The 21,157-nt window shown below is 44.0% G+C and overlaps 1 protein-coding gene and 1 pseudogene across 1 annotated transcript in view; one reads left to right on the forward strand and one right to left on the reverse strand.

Annotated features, from left to right (window-relative positions):
- Positions 1-900: 900 nt before the first annotated feature.
- Positions 901-21,157, reverse strand: part of Nfs1 (NFS1 cysteine desulfurase) — a 31,864-nt gene continuing 11,607 nt past the window's right edge. Inside the window, exons 6-13 of the mRNA XM_045157463.1 lie at positions 20,655-20,748; positions 19,692-19,826; positions 16,773-16,930; positions 15,958-16,063; positions 14,286-14,367; positions 12,374-12,457; positions 10,791-10,880; positions 901-1,629 (exon numbers count right to left, since the gene is read on the reverse strand). Coding sequence (XP_045013398.1) covers positions 1,566-1,629; positions 10,791-10,880; positions 12,374-12,457; positions 14,286-14,367; positions 15,958-16,063; positions 16,773-16,930; positions 19,692-19,826; positions 20,655-20,748 — 813 coding nt within the window. The 3' untranslated portion in view covers positions 901-1,565. The remainder of the gene's footprint in view (positions 1,630-10,790; positions 10,881-12,373; positions 12,458-14,285; positions 14,368-15,957; positions 16,064-16,772; positions 16,931-19,691; positions 19,827-20,654; positions 20,749-21,157) is intronic.
- LOC105944731 lies at positions 3,952-4,649 on the forward strand (annotated as a pseudogene).

A 21,157-nucleotide genomic window follows, 5' to 3' on the forward strand; every position in this document is an offset into this window, starting at 1 on the left:
GCTTCGAGGTAGGGTTTCACTCTGGCCCAGACTGATCTGGAATTCACTCTGCAGTCTTGAACTCATGGTGATCCTCCTAACTCTGCCTCCCAAATGCTGGGATTCAAGGCATGTCCCACTATGCCCCGCCACCAAAATTATTAGCATTTTTTTTTACCTTTGATTTCAATCTTTTTTTTTTCAAATTTTTATTAACAACTTCCATGATTATAAAAAATATACCATGGTAATAACCTCCCTCTCCCAACTTTGCCCTTTGAAACTCCACTCCATCATATCCCCTCCGCATCTCAATCAGTCTCTCTTTTATTTTGATGTCATGATCTTTTCCTCCTCTTACGATGGTCTTGTGTAGGTAGTGTTGGGCACTGTGAGGTCATGGATATCCAGGCTATTTTGTGTCTGGGGGGAGCATGTTGTAAGAAGTCCTACCCTTAGTATTTTTTATGAGAGACAATTGGTGCACCAGGGCCTCTAGCCATAGCACTTGAACTCCAGAAGTATGTGTCATCATGTGTGCATATAGGACCTTGCGTGTTTGCATCACCTTGTGCTTGTGGTGTATATTGGACCTGGAGAGTTAAACATGAGTCCTTACATTTGCAAGCAAGCACCTTAACCGTTGAGCCATCTCTTCAGCCCCTCCAAAATTTTTTTTTTAAATGGGGGGAGAGTTGGAGGAATGGCTCAGCAGTTAAGGTGCCTGCCTGCAAAACCTAATAACCTGGGTTCAATTCCCCAATACACACATACAGCCAGATGCACAAAGTGGTACATGTATCTGGAGTTAATTTTCAGTGGTTGGAGAACCTGGTGCACACATTCTGTCTGTCTGTCTTTCTTCTCTCTCTCTCTGCTTGCAAATAAATTTAATATATATAAATATATATAAGGTCACAGAGTAAATGGAAGAAAGTGAATTTATTTCTCCACTCTTCAAGTTAACAAATTTCAAGGAAAAAACCTTAAGTTATTCAAATAATAGATGAACAAAAAAAAAAAAAAAAGGAGGAGGAGGAAGATGAAATAGATAGAAGACAAGCCTTTTCTAAGACTTGCTGTTTGCGTCACAGTCAATATGAAGAGATGCCCTTTAAAGACCAAAAAAAAAAAAAGATGAAATCAGTTGATTATGCTTGTTGCCAACGTTGCCAGTCCAGGTAAGCAGCAGAAAGTGATGATTCAAATATTCACACAAAACAGCAGTCTTTGGACAAAGAGCTTACTTCCAGTTCCTCTCGCTGTCCTCCCGCAAAGACAGATGTATCCAGCAGCAATATCATAATAAATGTCTTTAGTCCTTTAGGATAAAATGTCCACATACTGTAAGGCCAGAAGAACTTGTGAAAAGAAACAGGGAATACGCCTCTACAAAGGAGCTAAGGCTGGGGAATTATACTCTCCTTGTGTTTCAGACTTGAAAGTGGGCTGTGGTGAAGGCAACTGGGCTATTCCAATTCTGGTTTGACCATGGACCACCCACTGGGTGTAATGAAGCATCTGGCAATGCATGAATCAGTGAGACAAGAGGGGCCAGGCAAATGCAAAGTCAGGGGTCCATTCTGCTAATGTTGGGTCCACTTGATGCTCTTGAGGTCAATGCCATCCTGCACCATCTCCCAGAGAGGACTGTCAAAGAGAAGAAGCATTGAATGAGTGAAGGCTTAGCTAGGAAGCAGCCAACATTGGCTCTGAGGCTCTAATCAACGACTTCTGTCCTTGTCTCTCCTGTCTTGTCCTGGTGGACCCTAACACAGGAGGGTAACAGGTCTTTTCCAGCTTTATATCCTAGCCAGTTTTAGCCTCTCTCCACCTTCCACAAACAGGAAAAAGTAAAAAAATAAGCCAGGCAGGGTGGTGCATGCCTTTAATCCCAGCACTCAGGAGGCAGAGGTAGGAGGATCACCATGAGTTCAAGGCCATCCATAGACTACAGAGTAAATTACAGATCAGCCTGAGCTAGAGAGAGACCCTACCTTGAAAAACAAAACAAAACACACACACACACACACACACACACACACACAAATATATATACTACAGGGTCAGCCCAATGGGACCCTAAATTGATGAGCTAAAAGTGTGGTCTTGAAGCCCATCCCAGTTCTGGAAGGATAAAGTATTCTTGGGGGAAACAATACCTGTAATAAATACAAGCAGTAAGTTTCAGCCCTTCTACTAATGCCCACCACAAATGGCCTATTAACAAAAACAGGCCTGGCAGCTAGAAAGATGGCTTACCAGTTAAGGCACTTGACTGCAAAGCTTAAGGACCCAGGTTCAATTTCCTAATATCCATATAAGCCAGATGCACATGGTGGTGCATGCATCTGGAGTTCATTCGCAGTGGCTGGAGGCCATGATAGGCCCATTCTTTCTCTTTCTTCCACTCCCTCCCTCTCTCTCTCAAATAAATAAATAAAAATAAAATATTTAATAAGTAGACCAAAGCCAGGCATGTTAGCACATGTCTTTAATCCCAGCACTCAGGGGGCAGAGGTAGGACCACTAAGAGTTCGAGGCCCCTGTGAGACTACCTAGTGAATTCCAGGTCAGCCTGGGCTAGAGGGAGACCCTACCTCAAATAAATAAATAAAGACCTGGGTTTGTTTTCAATTAATTTTGTTATTTGACAGAAACAGAGACATGGATGCACCAGGACCTCCTGCTGCTACAAACTCCCTCCATATTTATGTGCTACTTTGTGCTTCTAGCTTTATGTGGGTACTGGGGTATCAAACCTAGGCTATCAGGCTTTACAAGCAAACACCTTTAATCACTGACCCACCTTTCTAGTCCTAGGCCTGATATAGTTCTTTTAAAAAAATTTTTATTTATTTGCAAGCAGAGAAAGAGAGAGACAGAAAGAGAGAGAATGGCCTTGCCAGGGCTTCCAGCCACTGCAAATGAACTCCAAATGCATGTGCCTCTTGTGCACCTGGCTTATGTGGGTCCTGGGGAATTGAACCTATGTCCTTTGGCTTCACAAGCAAACACCTTAACTGCTAAGCCATCTCTCCAGCCCATAGTTCTTTTTATTTATTTATTTGAGAGAGAGAGAGAGAGAGTAAGTATCCCAGGGCCTCCTGCCACTGCAGACAAACTCTAGACACATGCATCACTTTGTGCATGTGGCTTTATGTGGGTACCGGGAAATTAAATTTGGGCTATCAGGCTTTGCAAGAAAATGCCTTTGATCACTGACCCATCTCTCCAGCCCTTGATATAGTTCTTAGACCTGGAGCTTAGCTCTGAATTATCTGGGCCTGTGGTACCCTACCCAGTGCCTGCCTCCCTCCCTCCCTTCCTTCTTTCTTTGCCTTTTTTTGTTTGTTTGTTTTTCAAGGTGGGGTCTTGCTATAGCCCAGACTGACCTGAAATGCACTATGTAATCTCAGGCTGGCCTCAAACTCACAGCATCCTCCTACCTCTGCCTCCCCAGTGCTTGGATTAAAGGCGTGCACCACACTTGGCTCCTTCTTTCTTTTCTTCTTTCTTCCTTCCTTTCTTTTTCCTTCCTTTCTTGCTCCCTCTCTCCCCCCTCTTTTCCCCTGAAGCTCAAGTACCACTTATTAGAATTTGGGAGAAAAACAACAACAGGGACTGGGGATATAGTGAGGTAGTAGAGTGCCTGTTTAACATGCACAAAACTCTGGGTTCAATCCTCAGCACTGCATAAACCAGGCTTGATGGTGATGCCTGTAGGCTCAGCACTCAGTATATAAAGGAAGAAGTCCATGGTCATCCTCAGCTACATAGTGAGTTGGAGGCTAGTCTAGGACTTTGAGACTCTGTCTCAAAACAGGAAGGAAGGAAAGAAGGAAGAGGGGAGGGGAGAAGAGGAGAAGAGAAAAAAAGGAAAAGAAGCATCCAGGCAACTGTAAATCATGGCAGCTACTAAGAAGCAGAAGACAGATACAGTAAGAAAGTTAACCTGCCAGCGCCACTGGGATGGCCTCCCAGAGCCGCGACCCAAGCTGCCAGCGTCACCACCACCCGGAAAGGAGCTGAGCCCAGCAGGGGTGCCGCCCGAGGCCCAGTGGGCAAAAGGCTACAGCAGGAGCTGATGACCCTCATGATGTCTGGTGACAAAGGAATTTCTGCCTGCCCTGAGTCAACCTTTTCAAATGGATAGGGACCCTCCATGGAGCAGCTGGCACAGTGTATGAAGACCTGAGGCATAAACTCTCCCTGGAGTTCCCCAGTGGTTACCCTTACAACGCACCCACAGTGAAGTTCCTCACGCCCTGCTACCACCCCAACGTGGACACCCAGGGTAACATCTGCTTGGACATCTTCAAGGTAAGTGGTCAGCGCTGTATGATGTCAGGACCATCTTGCTGCTAGGGGAACCCAACATCGACAGCCCTTTCAACACACAGGCTGCCCAGCTCTGGGAAAACCCCAGCTTTTAAGAATTGCCTTAGCCGGACGTGGTGGCACACGCCTTTAATCCCAGCACTCGGGAGGCAGAGGTAGGAGGATCGCTGAGAGTTCAAGCCCACCCTGAGACTACAGAGTGAATTTCAGGTCAGCCTGAGCCAGAGTGAGACCCTACCTTGAAAAACCAAAAAAAAAAAAACAAAAAAAAACAGAATTGCCGGCAAGAAGAAACCTACTCAAAGCACGTCTCTAGCCAAGAGCCCTGACTCGGGCTGTCCAGCCTGTCTTTGTGTCATCTTTGTATTTTCCTTAGATGGTCTGTCCTTTTCATTGATTTCTGTATGGACTCTGTATCTTCAGCTGTGGTGTTATTTTCATTGTTTTTTTGTTTTTTAATTAAGTCTACTTACCTTGCAATGTATATTAAAAAAATGTCTTGATTGTTTTGTACAAAAAAAAAAGTTAAGCTTTTTTCCTGATATGGTGGTGCACACCTTTAATCCCAGAACTCGTGAGACAGAAGTAGGAGGATCACCATGAATTTAAAGTAGCCTGGGACTACAGTTCCAGGTCAGCCTGGGCTAGACTGAGACCCTACCTCAAAAAAAGAAGAAAAAAAAAAAGGAAGTTCTGTCTCCCCCACACACACCGCTGCCCTTTGGTTTTCAAGGAAGGGTCTTGTCGATCCCATGGTGATCCTCCTACCACTGCCTCTTGAGTGCTGGGATTAAAAGCATGCACCACCATGCCAGGCAGGAAGTTCTGCCTTTTGAATTAGGATCCAGAAAGCAAACAAGTTCAGTAGTGAAGGTCAGCAAATAGCTGCACACTGTATATGGGGATGTCATCAAAGAAAGAACGAGAAAGCACAGCCCAGTGTCAGGGCAATTATGCCTAGGGTTCTGGCCATTATCCAAAAGATAGGAAAGGAAAAGTTATACTTTATAAGTTAGGACTCAGAAAAACAGGCTGGGGGAGCTGGGGAGCTGGTTCAGCCGTTGAGGGGACTTGCCTGCAAAGCCTGCCAGCCTAGGTCCAACTCCCCAACCACTCACATACAGACAGACAGGCATTTATTTGTGGCAGAAATTGTGTGCATCATGGACACACATACACACAGACATGTACAACTAACTAACTGAACTTTTCAAAAAAGGGGGGGGGGCGGGATTCACTGGGAAGATCTGCAAGCAGTTGCTTGCCTTACCCAATTCTGCCAACTTCATCTCCCCAGAGTTAAATTTGCTTCCAATGTCTCTATTTCTTTTTTAAAGTATTTGTTTTAGTTTTGAGAAAGAGTCAAGTGTATGAGGACAGAATTCTGAAAGCTCTCAAAAAATCCAGAGACCTCAATGTTCCTAGGAAGATGACCTGGATAGAAGGAAGTCCTAGTGGCAGCTCATGTCAGCTTGGGCTGAGAATGTAGTTCAGTGGCAAAGCACTTACCTAGCATGCACAAGGCCCTCAGTTCTGGACCCAGCACTGACAAAATGAATGAATGAATGAATGAATTTGTTTGGAGTGGAGGGAGAGAGGGTCTCCTGTACCACCAGGCTGCAAATTCTAATGTACCTAAGGATAACCTTGACCTCCATATCCTCTTGGCTCTACCTTACAACTACTAGGATGGTAGATATGAGCCACAATTCCTGCCCAATTGTATGCTGTGCTGGGAATTGAACTTAGGATTTTGTGCATGCAAGCCAGACATTCTATACACTGAGCCATATGCCTAGCCCTAAATATTTTTTTCTTTAAAAAAAAATTAATTTCGGGCTGGGTGTGGTGGCACATGCCTTTCATCCCAGCACTTGGGAGGCAGAAGTAGGAGGATCACTGTGAGTTTGAGGCCACCCGGAGACTACTTCATTAATTTCAGGTCAGCCTGAGCTAGAATAAGAACCCATCTTGGAAAAACCCAACCAAACAAAAAAGAAACAAAATTTGTTTCAAGCTGGAGAGATGGCTTAGTGGCTAAGGTACTTGCCTGCAAAGCCAAAGAGCCCAAGTTCTATTTACCCAGGATCCACATAAGCCAGATGTACAAGGTGGCACATGTGTCTGGAGTTTGTTTGCAGGGTTAGATGTCCTGGTGCGCCCATTGTCTTGCTACCTGCTTCTTTCTCTCTCAAATAAATAAAAAAATATTTTTAAAATAATTTTTGTATGTTTACTAGAGAGAGAGAGAGAGAGATAATGGTCATGCCAGGACCACTAGCCCAATGCAAATGTACTCCAGACACATGGGCCACCTTGTGCATCTGGCTTTGGGGAGGTACTGGGGAATCAAACCTGGGTCCTTAGGCTTCGCAAGCAAGCACCCTAACACTAAGCCATCTATCCAGCCTAAATTATTTTTTTCTTTATAACAGGGTCTTACTATGTATCCCAGGCTTGCCTCAAACTCAAGATCTTTCTGCCTCAGTCTCCCAATTGTTGAGAGTATAGTTTTGTTTTGTTTTGTTTTGTTTTTCTTTTTTGAGGTAGGGTCTCTAGTCCAGGCTGACTAGAATTCATTATGTAGCTTCAGGGTAGCCTCAGACTCACAGTGATCCTCCTGCCTCTGCCTATGGGATTAAAGATGTGTACCACCACACCTAGCTAGGTTTTATTTCATTTTATTGGCTACTTTAAATAATACAATTCCTCTAATTCATGAAGTAATTGTTTGGATACATTTATTTATTTTTTTATTTATATAAGGTGAGGAGGGTGGAAATTAGGGCCTGGGGCATGTTTAAACATGAACTGTACCACTGAGCTCTAGCCTCAGACCTCTATTTTTAAAATATTATTTGAAACCTGGGAGTGGTGGCACACACCTTTAATCCCAAAACTTGGGAGGCAGAGGTAGGAGGATTGCCAAGAGTTCAAGGCCACCCTGAGGCTACATAGTGAATTCTAGGTCAGCCAGAGCTAGAGTAAGACCCTACCTCAACAAAAAAAAAATAAAAAAAAAAAAATTATTTGAGGTAGGAGGACCTCCATGAGTTCAAGGCCAACCTGGGACTACATACTAGTCAGCCTGGTCTAGAGTGAAACCCTACCTCAAAAAACAAACAAACAACAACAAATTTATTTGTTTATTTATTGCTGGGCATGGTGGCACACACATGTAATCCCAACACTCGGGAGACAGAGATAGGCAGATTGCTATGAGTTCAAGGCCAGCCTAGGACTATAGTGTAAGATCCAGGTCGGCCTAGGTTAAAGGGAGACCCTACCTCAAAAAACCAAACAACAACAACAACAAAAAAAATCAATTATTTAGTATAACCTCCTACAACTGCCAACAAATTCCAAATGCATTTGCTACTTTATGCATCTGGCTTCATGTGGGCACTAGGGAATCAAACCCAGGCTGTCTGTCTTTGCAACAAGCACCTTTAACCCCTAAGGCATCTTCCAAGCACCCAGACCACATTTTAACACCTTTTGGAGGGCTGGAAGGATGGTTTAGTGCTTAAGGCATTTGCCTACAAAGCTAAAGGACCCAGGTTCAATTCCCTAGGACCCATGTTAGCCAGATGCACAAGGGGGTACATGCATCTGGAGTTCGTTTGCAGTGGCTGGAGGCCCTGCTGCGCCCATTTTCTCTCTCTCTCTTTCTGTCAAATAAATAAATAAATAAAATAAAATATTGTTTAAAAATCTCTTGGAACCAGATGTGGTGGCGCACACCTTTAATCCCAGCACTGGGGAGGCAGAGGCAGAAGGATCATTGTGAGTTCGAGGCCACCCTGAGTCTACTTAGTGAATTCCAAGTCAGCCTGGGCTATAGTGAGACCCTACCAAAATAAATAAATAAATAAATAATTTTGGGCTAGATTTCTTGTTTTTCCTCTTTCTTTTTTATTTTATTTACTTAGAAAGAGACAGAGAGCAAATGAACAGGAGCGTACCAGGGCCTCATGCCACTGTAAACATATGTGCCATCTTGTGCATCTAGCTTTACGTGGTAAAGGGTAATTGAACCCAGGCCATCAGGCTTGGCAAGCAATTACTTTAAACACCGAACCATCTCTCCGGCCCTCTTTTGTTTTCTTTAAATTTTTATTGACTTATTTATTTGCAAGGAGAGAGAAAATGGGCACGCCAGGGACTCCTGCCAATGTAAACAAAGTCCAGACACATATGCCACTTTGAGCATCTGGCTTTACATGGGTAATGGGGAATCAATTCCAGACCATAATTTTTTTCAATTAAGAGCCTTTAAATGCTGAAGTCATCTCTCTAGCACTTTCCCTGTTTTGTGAGCCAGGGTTTCATTTAATCCAAGCTGGCCTTGAACTTACTATGAAAGAGTCAGGCATGGTGGTGCATGCCTTTAATCTGAGCACTCGGGAGGCAGAGGTAGGAGAATCACTGTGAGTTCGAGGCTACCCTAAGACTACATAGTGAATTCAAGATCAGCTTGAGCTAGCGAGACCCTACCTCAAAAAATAATAATAATAACAAAATAAAATAAAATGAAAAAAGAAAAGAAAAAGACAATCATGTACTCCTGATTCTCCTGCATCTACCTCCAAAGTGCTGTGATTGCAGATGTACACCACTATTTCCCTGTGTATAAAGTGCTGAGGGGTTGGAAAGATGGATTAGAGGTTGTGGTGCTTGCCTTGTGAAGCCTCAGGACCCAGGTTTGATTCCCTAGTGCCCATGTAGGCCAGATGAACATGGTGGCACATAAGCCTGGAGTTATCTGCAGTGGCTATAGGCCCTGGCACACCCATTTTCTCTCTCTCATTGCAAATAATTTTAAAAAAAATTTAATATCACTATCTGCCTCTTATTTCTCTCAAATAAATGAATAAAAAAATACAATAAAGATTTCTAAAGTGCTGAGGATCAAACACAAGGTCTTTACACATGCAAGGCAAATACTCTGTCTCTGAGTTACTAATAAAACTCTAGCTTTGCAATTTTTTCTTGTTTTTTTTTTGTTGTTGTTGTTGTTTGGTTTAAAAAAAAATTTTTTTTTTTTGAGGTAGAGTTTCACTCTAGTCCAAGCTGACCTGGAATTCACTATGTACTTTCAGGATGGCCTCGAACTCATGGTGATCCTCCTATCCCAGCCTCCCAAGTGCTGATATTAAAGGCGTGAGCCACCACACCGGCAATATTTGTATTTGCTTATTCATTTTATTTATTTGACAGAGAGAGAGAGGGGAAAAGAGAGAGAGGGAGGTCGATAAAGAATGGGGATGGCAGGACCTTTACCTGTGGCAAACCAACTCCAGAAGTATGTGCCACCTTGTGCATCTGGCTTATGTGGGTCCTAGGAAATCGAATCTAGGTCCTTTGGCTTTGCAGGCAAGTGCTTCAATCACTAAAGCCATCCCTCCAGCCCATGTTAATATTTTTTGTTGCAGTTTCGATTTTAGTTTGGTTTGGTTTTTTGAAGTAGGGTCTTACTCTAGCCCAAGCTGACCTGGAATTAACTATGGAGTCTCAGGGTAGACTCGAACTCACGGCAATCCTCCTACCTCTGCCTCCCCAGTGCTGGGATTAAAGGCGTGCACCACCATGACCAGCATGTTCTTTTTTTTTGAGGTAGGTTCTCACTCTAGCCCAGGCTGACATGGAATTCACTATGTAGTCTCAGGGTGGCCTTGAACTCATGGCAATTCTGCTTTTGCCTTCCGAGTGTAGGATTAAAGGCGTGCACCAACACTCCCATGTAGGAATTTTTTTTTAATTAATTAATTTATTTATTTGAGAGTGACACACACAGAGAGAAAGACAGAGGGAGAGAGAGAGAATGGGCGTGCCAGGGTTTCCAGCCTCTGCTAACGAACTCCAGACGTGTGCGCCCCTTGTGCATCTGGCTAACGTGGGACCTGGGGAACCGAGCCTCGAACCGGGGTCCTTAGGCTTCACAGGCAAGCGCCTAACTGCTAAGCCATCTCTCTAGCCCCCATGTAGGAATTTTTAAAACATATATACATATATATTTTTTAATTTATTTATTTGAGAGCGACAGACACAGAGAGAAAGACAGATAGAGGGAGAGAGAGAATGGGTGCGCCAGGGCTTCCAGCCTCTGCAAACGAACTCCAGACGCGTGCGCCCCCTTGTGCATCTGGCTGACGTGGGACCTGGGGAACCGAGCCTCGAACCGGGGTCCTTAGGCTTCACAGGCAAGCGCTTAACCGCTAAGCCATCTCTCCAGCCCCAGATCTCTTTATGTTGTGATTGAATCTCAACTAGTTGTCATTAAAGTCTTAACATCACATATATTTTGAAAACAAGAAGCCAAAGAAATTTGCTTTCTTGCTGTATGGAATTTCTAATTCATAAAATACTATCAAACTATTTTGCAGCAGTGGAAATGGATAGCCTAAGGACATGAGAAGAGCCAGCAGTACTGTTCCTTATAAAGAGTCTGTTGATGTACTAGGGCATACCTCATTTCTCGAAGACGTTTCACGTGCTGAATGCATTTTTCCACAGTGTAGTCTACTTCCTCCTCTGTAGTGAAGCGACCGATGCCAAACCTGAGAAGGCACAGAACAGTAAAAGAGTTCTGTGTCTGAGCTGGCACTGGGATAATGTTTGTGGCCAATGTTCACAAAAGACCCACAACACAGAAGACACAGAAAGGGCTGGGATGCAGCTAGATTGGTTGGTAAAGAGCTTGCTGGAGAGATGAGTTAGCAATTAAAGCACTTGCTTGTGAAGCCTAAGGACCCAGGTTTGATTCCCCAGAACCCACGTAACCCAGATGTACAAGGAGGCACACATGTGTGGAGTTCATTTGCAGTGGCTGAGGGCCCTGGCGCATCCATGTTCTCTACCTTCCTTTCTCTCTCTCTCTTAAATAAATAAACTCGGGGCTAGAGAAATGGCTTAATGTTTAAAGAGCTTGCCTGCAAAGCCAAAGGACCCAGGTTTGATTCCCCTGGGCCCATGAAGCCAGATGCACAAGGTGGCATGCATGTGTGGAGTTCATTTGCAGTGGCTGAGGGCCCTGGCACATCCATGTTCTCTACCTTCCCCACTCTCTCTCTTAAATAAATAAATTTAGGGCTAGAGAAATGGTTTAGTGTTTAAGGAGCTTGCCTGCAAAGTCAAAGGACTCAGGTTCAATTCCTAGGGCCCACATAAGGCAGGTGCACAAAGGGACACATGCATCTGGAGTTTGTTTGCAATGGCTGGAGGCCCTGGCATGCCCATTCTCTCTTTCTTGCTCTTCCTGCCTATTTCTCACTCTCAAATAAAGAAAAATAAAATATTTCAAAAATAAATAAATAGCCAGGCGTGGTGGCTCACGCCTTTAATCCCAGCACTCGGGAGGCAGAGGTAGGAGGATTGCCATGAGTTCAAGGCCACCCTGAGATGACAGAGTTATTTCCAGGTCAGCCTGGACCAGAGTGAGACCCTACCTTAAAAAAAAAAATAATAAAATAAATAAATAAATAAATAAATAGGGGCTGCAGTGATGGCTTAGCAGTTAAGGCATTTACCTGCAAAGCCAAAGGACCCAGGTTCAATTCCCCACAACCCATGTAAGCCAGATGCACAAGGGGGCTCAAGCATCTGGAGTTCATTTGCAGTGGCTGGAAGCCGTGGTGCGCACATTCTCTCACTCTTTCCTCCTCTTTCTCTATTAAATAAATAAATATAAATAAATCTATTTAAGCTGGGCATGGTGGCACATGCCTTTCATCCCAGCACTCAGGAGGCAGAGGTAGGAGGATCACCATGAGTTCAAGGCCACCCTGAGACTCCAGAGTGAATTCCAGGTCAGCCTGAGCTAGAGAGACCCTACCTTGAAAAACAAAAATAAATAAATAAATTTAAAGTGCTTGCCAAGTAGAAACAAAACCCTGGGTTCTACCTAGCACTGCATAAATCGGGCATGGTGGCACACATGTGTAACACTAGCACTTGGGAGGTAGAAACATGAGGAGTGTGAGATCAAACCCAGTCTGGTCCCTAGAAAAACTGTGTCTCAATGAAAAAACAAAGTTGCCCTCAAATCACTGACCTGATAGAAGAATGTGCTAAATCCTCATCGGTGCCGATGGCTCTGAGGACGTAAGAGGGCTCCAGGGATGCAGAAGTGCAGGCACTGAAGAGAAAGACATGAGCCTGTTAGCTACAAATCTCCAGGCTTGCTCCTTTCTTCCAGGGTTCTGTAATCATGCCACAGGGACTAAAAAGATCTCACCGGTGTTAAAAGGACTGTTGAGTTGCCCTGTGAATCCTGGGTTATAAACCTAACTCCTCTATTCCCTGTGGGAGATAACTACTTTGATCAAAGACACTGCCAGGAGGTGAAAGAGCATGATATTCATGCCCTAGAACCAACAAAAAGGTAACAGAAAACCTGTCCCCCAGAATTCAGGACACTATGTGTACCACCTCAGAGGGCAGATAAAGGCTGGTGGCCTACAATAGAAGTTCTCATATAAGCCGGGCATGATGGTGCACGTCTTTAATCCCAGCAACCAAGAGCCACATGTAGGAGGATCACTGTGAGTTCAAGGCCACTCTGAGACTACATAGTGAATTCCAGGTCAGCCTGGACTACAGCAGGACCCTACATAAAACAACCAAAAAGAGTAGTTCTCATATAACCCTGAAGCAGACACACACATCCCCTGGGACCATAAAAGGCACCAAATTCTACTCCAGGGAGACCTGCCAGGGGGTAAATTTCAGCCTCTGCCCTGCCAGTTAAAAGTTATCTTCTGTCAGCCAGGCAGTGTAGCACATGCCTTTAGATCCAGCACCCTGGAGGCTGAAATAGGAGGATCTCAGCAAGTCTGAGGCCAGCTTGGGGTTACAAAGTGAGTTCTAAGTCACATTGAGCTACAGTAAGACCCTGCCTCAAAAACAAACAGGGCTGGAGGGATGGCTTAGCAGTTAAGGCACTCGCCTGCAAAGCCAAAGGATCCAGGTTCAATTCTCCAGGACCCACATAAGCCAGATGCACAAGGTGGTGCATGCATCTGGAGTTCGTTTGCAGTGTCCATCACACCTATTCTCTCCTCTCTTTTATATATATATATATATATATAATATATTATACAATATATTATATATAATAATAATTATATATATAATAATAATTATAAATATATATATAATAATAATTATATATATAATATATATATTATATATATATATTGTTCATTTCTATTCATTTATTTGAGTGTGACAGAGAGAGAGAATGGGTGCGCCAGGGCTTCCAGCCACTGCTAATGAACTCCAGACACGTGCGCCCCCTTGTGCATCTGGTTAACGTGGGTCCTGGGGGATCGAGCCTCGAACCGGGGTCCTTAGGCTTCACAGGCAAGTGCTTAACTGCTAAGCCATCTCTCCAGCCCATACTTTTAAATTTTTTTTGTTCAATTTTATTTATTTATTTGCTCTCCTCTCTCTCATATGAATAAAACAAGTAAAAAGGAAAAAAAAAACTTAAAAAAAAAAAAACAACAGAAGCCGGGCGTGGTGGCGCACGCCTTTAATCCCAGCACTCGGGAGGCAGAGGTAGGAGGATCACCATGAGTTCGAGGCCACCCTGAGATGACAGAGTTAATTCCAGGTCAGCCTGGACCAGAGTGAGACCCTACCTCGTAAAACCAAAAAAAAAAAACAAAAAAAAAAACCAGAGCTGGGTGTGGTGGCACATGCCTTTAAACCCAGCACTCAAGAGGATGAGGCAGGTAAATTTGAGGCCAGTCTGAGACTACATAATGAATTTCAGGTCAGCCTGAGCTAGAGTGAGAACCTACCTTGAAAAATCAAAAACAAACAAACAAACAAAATTACCTTAACCATGAGTCAAAAGCTCTTGTGTCTGTCTTCTCTATACCAGGAAATTTAGTAACATGAGGTACTTACACATGTCAAGCTAACCACTGTTACTGCAATGCCTATCTGGTCTAACTCACCTCCCTGAGGACAAGGCGACATCCTTGAGTGCCATCAGCAGACTCTCCCCTTCCACATATGCAAAGGAGAGGTTGATACAGCCTAGAGAAGAGAAGAAACACTATGACAAGGGCTGAGTGTCTCCACTTCTACCAGAAGAGGGATTGAGAACTGAAGATACAAGCTCAAGGGTAGAGGTTTTGCCTAGAATGAATGAGGTAAGTATTTAAAAAAAAAAATTATTTTTTTTGTCAGGCGTGGTGGTGCATGCCTTTAATCCCAGCTATTGGAAGGCAGAAGTAGGAGGATCACTGTGACTTCAAGGCCACCTGAGACTACATAGTGAGTCCAGACTACAGAGTAAAGGGAGACACTACCTTAAAAAAAAAAAAGCCAGGCATGGTGGTGCATGCCTTTAATTCCAGCACTCTGGAGGCAGAGGTAGGAGGATTGCCTTGAGTTTGAGGCTACCCTGAGACTCCATGGTGAATTCCAGGTCAGCCGTGGCTAGAGTAAGATCCTACCTTAAAAAAAAAAAAAAAAAAGAAGGTATTGAGAAAGAAAAGTGTAGTGGTTTAGTTCAGGTGTCCCCCATAAACTTAGGTGTTCTGAATGCTAGGTTCCCAGCTGATGGAGATTTGGGAATTAATGCTTCCTGGAAGGGAGCACATTGTTGGGGGCAGGCTTATGGGTGCTATAGCCAGCCAGTTTCCCCATGCCAGTATTTGGCACACACCCCTGTGTTGCTATTGCCCACCTTATGTTGGTCAGGGGGTGATATCCACCCTCTGCTCATGCCATCGTTTTCCCTGCCATCGTGGAGCTCCCCCTCGAGCCTGTAAGCCAAAATAAACCTTTTTCCCACAAGCTGTTCTTGGTCAGGTGATTTCTACAATCAATGCAAACCTGACTGCAACAGAAAGGTATTAGGAGGTGAATATAATCAAAATATAATATATACATGTATAAAAATTGTCTATAAATTAGCTGGGCATGGTGGCCACCCTGAGACTACACAGTAAATTCCAGGTCAGCCTGGGCTAGAGCGAGACCCTACCTTGAAAAAAAAAAAAAAAAATGGGGGCTGGAGAGATGGCTTAGCGGTTAAGCACTTGCCTGTGAAGTCTAAAGACCTTGGTTTGAGGCTCAATTACCCAGGACCAACATAAGCCAGATGCACAAAGTGGTGCATGCATCTGCAGTTTGTTTGCAGTGGCTGGAGGCCCTTGCGCGTCCATTCTCTCTCTCTCTGCCTCTTTCTCTGTCTGTTGCTAATAAATAAATAAAAATACACAAAAAATCTGTCAATAAATTAAATAATTTATTTCTTAAATTATAAAAGTATAATGTCCTGGGCATGGTGGCGCATGCCTTTAATCCCAGCACTCGGGAGGCAGAAGTAGGAGGATCGCCATGAGTTCCAGGCCACCCTGAGACTACATAGCAAATTCCAGGTCAGCCTGGGCTAGAGTGAGATCCTACTTCGAAAAACAAAAATACAAAACAAAATAGAAAAGTATATAATGGGCCAGGCATAGTGGTGCACGCCTTTAATCCCAGCACTCAGGAGGCAGAGATAGGAGGATCCCTGAGATTACATAGTGAATTCCAGGTCAACCTGGGCTAGTGTGAGACCCCACCTCAAAAAAAAAAAAAAAAAGTAAAATGGGGCTTGAGATAACATGTGCATACCAGGGTAGTGTTGTTTCGGATCCCCGTTCATCACAACCTCTGGAAGGCTCTTCATTATCTTCTGAATCAGCCGCTCTGACAACTTCGAGATCCACTTGTGGTCATACTAAGGAGCAAGCAGACAGGAGAGGACTAAGCACAGTGAAGGCCTTCTCCACTGCGCAGGAGTAACTATGCATCTGACCAGTGTTTCATCTCTGCGTTACTCCTGGAGACCACTGAATCTCGATCCTGAGGACAGTGCCTCGTGTGCAAAGGTGCTCTGACACTGACTTCCAACAACCCAAAAATAAGCAGGCTGGTAACTACTAACAGGCCATGAATTTTGGAGCTGCTGACAAGGCCTGTAGGACCTAAACAGAGCAGAGTTGGCTGGCTTTCTTTTTCTTTCTTTCTTTCTTTCTTTCTTTCTTTCTTTCTTTCTTTCTTTCTTTCTTTCTTTCTCTTCCTTCCCTCCCTCCCTCCCTCCCTCCATTTCTTTCTTGTTGATATACTAGGGATTGAACACACAGCCTTGCTGCTGTGAAACAAGCCCTCGGCCAATGAGCTAGCCCTTTATTTTTATTTATTTATTTTTAATTTTCACATAGGATCTTGCTATGTATCCCAGGCTGGCTTCAAACTCAATTCTCCTGCCTCAGTCTCTCAAGCAGTGAGGGTTTCAGGCATAATCCACAGCTGGCTCCAGGACAGGGCTGTCTGAGACCTCTTCTTCCACAGAGATCTGACTCGGCCATGCTGAGATGCTCCTGTGCAGGAAACCCAGCACAGAGGAAGAAGTTTCCAGAGAAAGAGAGCTGTTCTCCCTTACCTACCTCCATTTCTTGCTGAGCCACTTCACAGGCCGCTCCAAGCCCTACCACCAACGGTGTGGGCACTGTCCCAGACCTCATACCCCGCTCCTGCCCTCCACCACTCTGCAATGCTTCCACACGCACTCGGGGCCTGCGGCGGACGTAGATGGCACCAACACCTAAAACAAAAAAGTTTTTATAAGTAGGGAAACACAAATGAAACAAAATATCACTTTCTAAAAACATCAAAGTACCTTTCAAATTTATATATTTGTTTATTTATTTTCCAGGCAGGTTCTCACTCTAGCCTGTGCTGACCTGGAACTCACTCTAGTCCCAGGATGGCCTCCAACTCATGGGAATCTGCCTACGTGTGCCTCCTGAATGCTGGTCTGGCCTTTTTCAAATTTTACGTTTAAATCTTTCTAAATAGAAAAACAGACCATTAATGTCACTTGTTTGCAAAGTTGGTGGATATGGGTTTGGTTCCCCAGTACCCATGAAAAGTCATGTACCCTGGGCTGGAGAGATGGATTAGCGGTAAGGCCCTTGCCTGCAAAGCCAAAGGACCTCGGTTCAATTTGCCAGGGCCCATATAAGCCAGATGCACAAGATGGCACATGCATCTGGAGTTTGTTTGCAGTGGCTGGAAGGCCTAGTGCCACCATTCATTCTCTCTCTCTCTCTCTCTCTCTCTCGCTCTCGCTCTCGCTCTCTCGCTCTTGCTCTCACTCTGCCTCTTTCCCTCTCTCAAACAAATTAAAAAAAAAGAAAGAAAAAAAAAGAAAAGTCATGTACCTGGAGGTCCCTTGCCATGACAAAAGGCCCTGGCAAGCCCATACTCATTCACACTCTCTGTCTCTCTTATCTCTCTCTCTATAAAATGAATAAATAAAATAAAATAAAATAATAATAAAATTAAAGTTGGGGTTGGAGAGACAGCTCAGTACTAAGGCGTTTGCTCGTAAGCCTGCTTACCTGAGTTCAATTCTCCCAAGCAACCCCATAAAGCCAGGCACAAAGTGGCACATATGTCCGTGATCCTCAACACCAACATGACTACAGCAATGGGAGGCGGAGCACAGAAAATCCAAGAGCTCATGGCAAATTAGTCTGACACACACAGTAGGAAAATAAGAGACCTTGTCTCAAAACAAAGTATTAGGGTGGGGTATGGTGGGGCACACCTTTAATTCCAGCACTTGGAAAGCAGAGGTAGGAGGATCGCTGTGAGTTCAAGACCACCCTAAGACTATATAGTAAGTTCCAGATTAGCCTGGGCTAGAGTGAGACCCTATCTCATAAAACAACAACAAAAATAAACTTCTAGTCTTGAAAAGATTGAGGGAGCTGGGCATGGTTGGTACACACCTTAAATCCCAGCACTCAGGAGGCAGAGGTAGGAGGACTGCAAAGAGCTGGAGGCCACCCAGAGACTACACAGTGAATTATAGCTCATTTTGGGCAAGCGCAAGACCCTACCTCCAAAAAACGGGAAATAAACCGGGCATGGTGGCTCACGCCTTTAATCCCAGCACTGGGGAGGCAGAGGTAGGAGGATTGCCAAGAGCTGGAGGTTACCCTGAGACTACATAGTGAATTCCAGGTTTGCCTGAGCTAGCTTGAGTGAAACCCTACCTCGAAAAACAAAAACCAAAACATAAAATAAAGGACTGGAAAGAGAGAGATTCACTCTCTATGCCTCCCTCCCTCTCTCTCTCTCTCCCCCAAATAAATAAATAAAAATATACTTTTTAATTTAAGGAAAAGAAGAAATACCAGAAACAGTGTAATAACATCACTGAAAGTAATGACCAAAATGATTTAAAGCGCTCCCTAAACATGAATAAAGTGATTCATAGTATTATTGTTAAGAGAAAAATTATTAAAAACAATTTAGATGGCAATCATTTGGAGAATGTCAAATAAATTATGATATATCCACACAATGAAATACCAAGTAGGGTATAAAAGAATAAAGTTTTGTGTATTGATAAAAATCTCAAAACCACACTGTTAAAACAAAACAATAGCCGGGCATGGTGGCACACACCTTTAATCTCAGCACTGGAAGGCAGAGGTAGGAGGAGCGCCATGAGTTCGATGCCACCCTGAGACTACATAGTGAATTCCAGGTCTGGGCTAGAGTGAAACTCTATTGGGGGCGGAGACACAAAGAAAAAGAACAGGTAGGAGCAGGACATGGTGGCCTTTAATCCCAGCACTTGGGAGGCAGAGGTAGAAGGAGAATTGCCGTGAGTTCGAGGCCACCCTGAGACTACATAGTGAATTTCTGGTCAGCCTGAACTAGAGCGAGACCCTACCTCGAAAAGCCAAAAAATAAAAATAATAAGTTTAAAAAAATCTAACATTTTAGTTGGGCGTGGTGTGCACACCTTTAATCTCAGCACTCAGGAGGCAGAGGTAGGAGAATTGCCTTCAGTTGAAGGCCATCCTGAGACTACATAGTGAATTCCAGGTCAGCGTGGGCTAGAGCAAAACCCTACCTCGAAAAAAAAAAATCCAACATTTTAGTTGGGCTTTCTGAAAGAACAATTCACAGAAACAACAAAAACACTGATTACAACCTCTGGGAACTCAGAAGCCATCACAGTGAATTAGACAAAACAACACCCACTTAATTAGATCTCTTTTTTTTTTTTTTTCATTTCTGCTTATATCTACTAAAATATAAATTACCAAAACCTTATTTTCTTCAGGCAAATTAATATCCATATCCACTCTAATGATTGTTTAAAGGAGTCAATGAAGAATCTTATACACATAGTCACTTACTTGGGTTTACAAATAAGCTAGTGTTTGGGCACTTGGGACACTTTCTCTGAGAGCAATGTAGTCTCAAGTTATTGACTCTAAGGAGCATTTGCTAAAGGGCTTGCTGAGAGTTTCAGAGAACAGCAACTCAAGAAAGGCCAGTACCTTTAGGACCATAGATTTTGTGACCACTGATGCTCATGAGATCAATTTTCATGTTGTTGACATCAATTGGAATTTTTCCAACAGCTTGGGCTGCATCCGTATGAAAATATACCTTCCTGGAACTGCATATCTGCCCTGAGGAAATGAAAGAGAAGAAGGCCCATAGCTCAGTGAAAGGAACCCAGCAGTGGTCCCACAATGCACCAGGAATGATCTCTACCCAGAGTGTGGTGGTTTTGTTCAGGTGTCCCCCATAAACTTAGGTGTTCTGAATGCTAGGTTCCCAGCTGATGGACATTTGGGAATTAACGCCTCATGGATGTGGTGTATTGTTGGGGGCAGGCTTATGGGTGTTATAGCCAGTTTCCCTACGATAGTGTTTGGCACACTCTTCTGTTGCTATTGTCCACCTTATGTTGGCCAAGGGGTGATGTCCACCCTCTACTCATGCCATCGTTTTCCCCCGCCATGGTAGAGTTTCCCCTCAAGACTGTAAAGACAAAATAAACCTCTTTTTTTCCCCACAAGCTACTCTTGGTTGGGTGATTTCTGCCAGCAATGTGAACCTGACTACAACACAGAGTAAATGACTATATTATGGTAAGTCCTTTCCTCCTCTCTGGTCTCCCCTAACCCTGCCATTACTCTAAAGATTTAAAAAAAAAAAATCAGGCTAGAGAGACAGCACAGTGGTTAAGGCACAAACCTGCAAAGCCTAATCACCTGGGTTCAAATCTCCCATATCCACGTAAGTCCAAATGCAGAAACTGGCACATGCATGTGGAGTTCCTTTAATGTCAGGAGGCTGTGGCATGCCCATTCTCTCTCTCCCCTTCCAAAGTATTTAAGTTCTCTTTCCCTTGATTTTCTCAATATACTCTCTAGAAGGTTCAAATACCCAGTCTGCTGCTGTTGCCTCAGAGGGACCATAGGACAGAGTCAAGGTTGACCTATGACACTCACCTATTTCTGCAATTGGCTGCTTCACTCCAATCTCATTGTTCACTGCCATAATTGAGACTAGGCTGGTATCTGGCTGGATGGCAGCCTCCAGTTCCTAAGAGTGTATAAGAGGGAGGAGACTATAAAGCACCACCTGAAAATTATATAAACCAGAATGTAGACAAACTTATTCTTACAAATACAACTCCATCAGAATGGTTAAAAAAAAAAATAGTGGGCTGGAGAGATGGCTTAGCGGTTAAGCGCTTGCCTGTGAAGCCTAAGGACCCCGGTTTGAGGCTCGGTTCCCCAGATCCCACATTAGCCAGATGCACAAGGGGGCGCACGCGTCTGGAGTTCGTTTGCAGAGGCTGGAAGCCCTGGCACGCCCATTCTCTCTCTCTCCCTCTGTCTGTCTTTCTCTCTGTGTCTGTCGCTCTCAAAAAAAAAAAAAAAAAATTAAAAAAAAATAGTGTTTGCCTGGATGTGTGATTCCCTGGGTTCAGTCCTCAAAATTACAGGTC

Source organism: Jaculus jaculus, chromosome 8 (genome assembly GCF_020740685.1).
Source record: "Jaculus jaculus isolate mJacJac1 chromosome 8, mJacJac1.mat.Y.cur, whole genome shotgun sequence".
In the NCBI taxonomy this organism is placed as follows: domain Eukaryota; kingdom Metazoa; phylum Chordata; class Mammalia; order Rodentia; family Dipodidae; genus Jaculus; species Jaculus jaculus.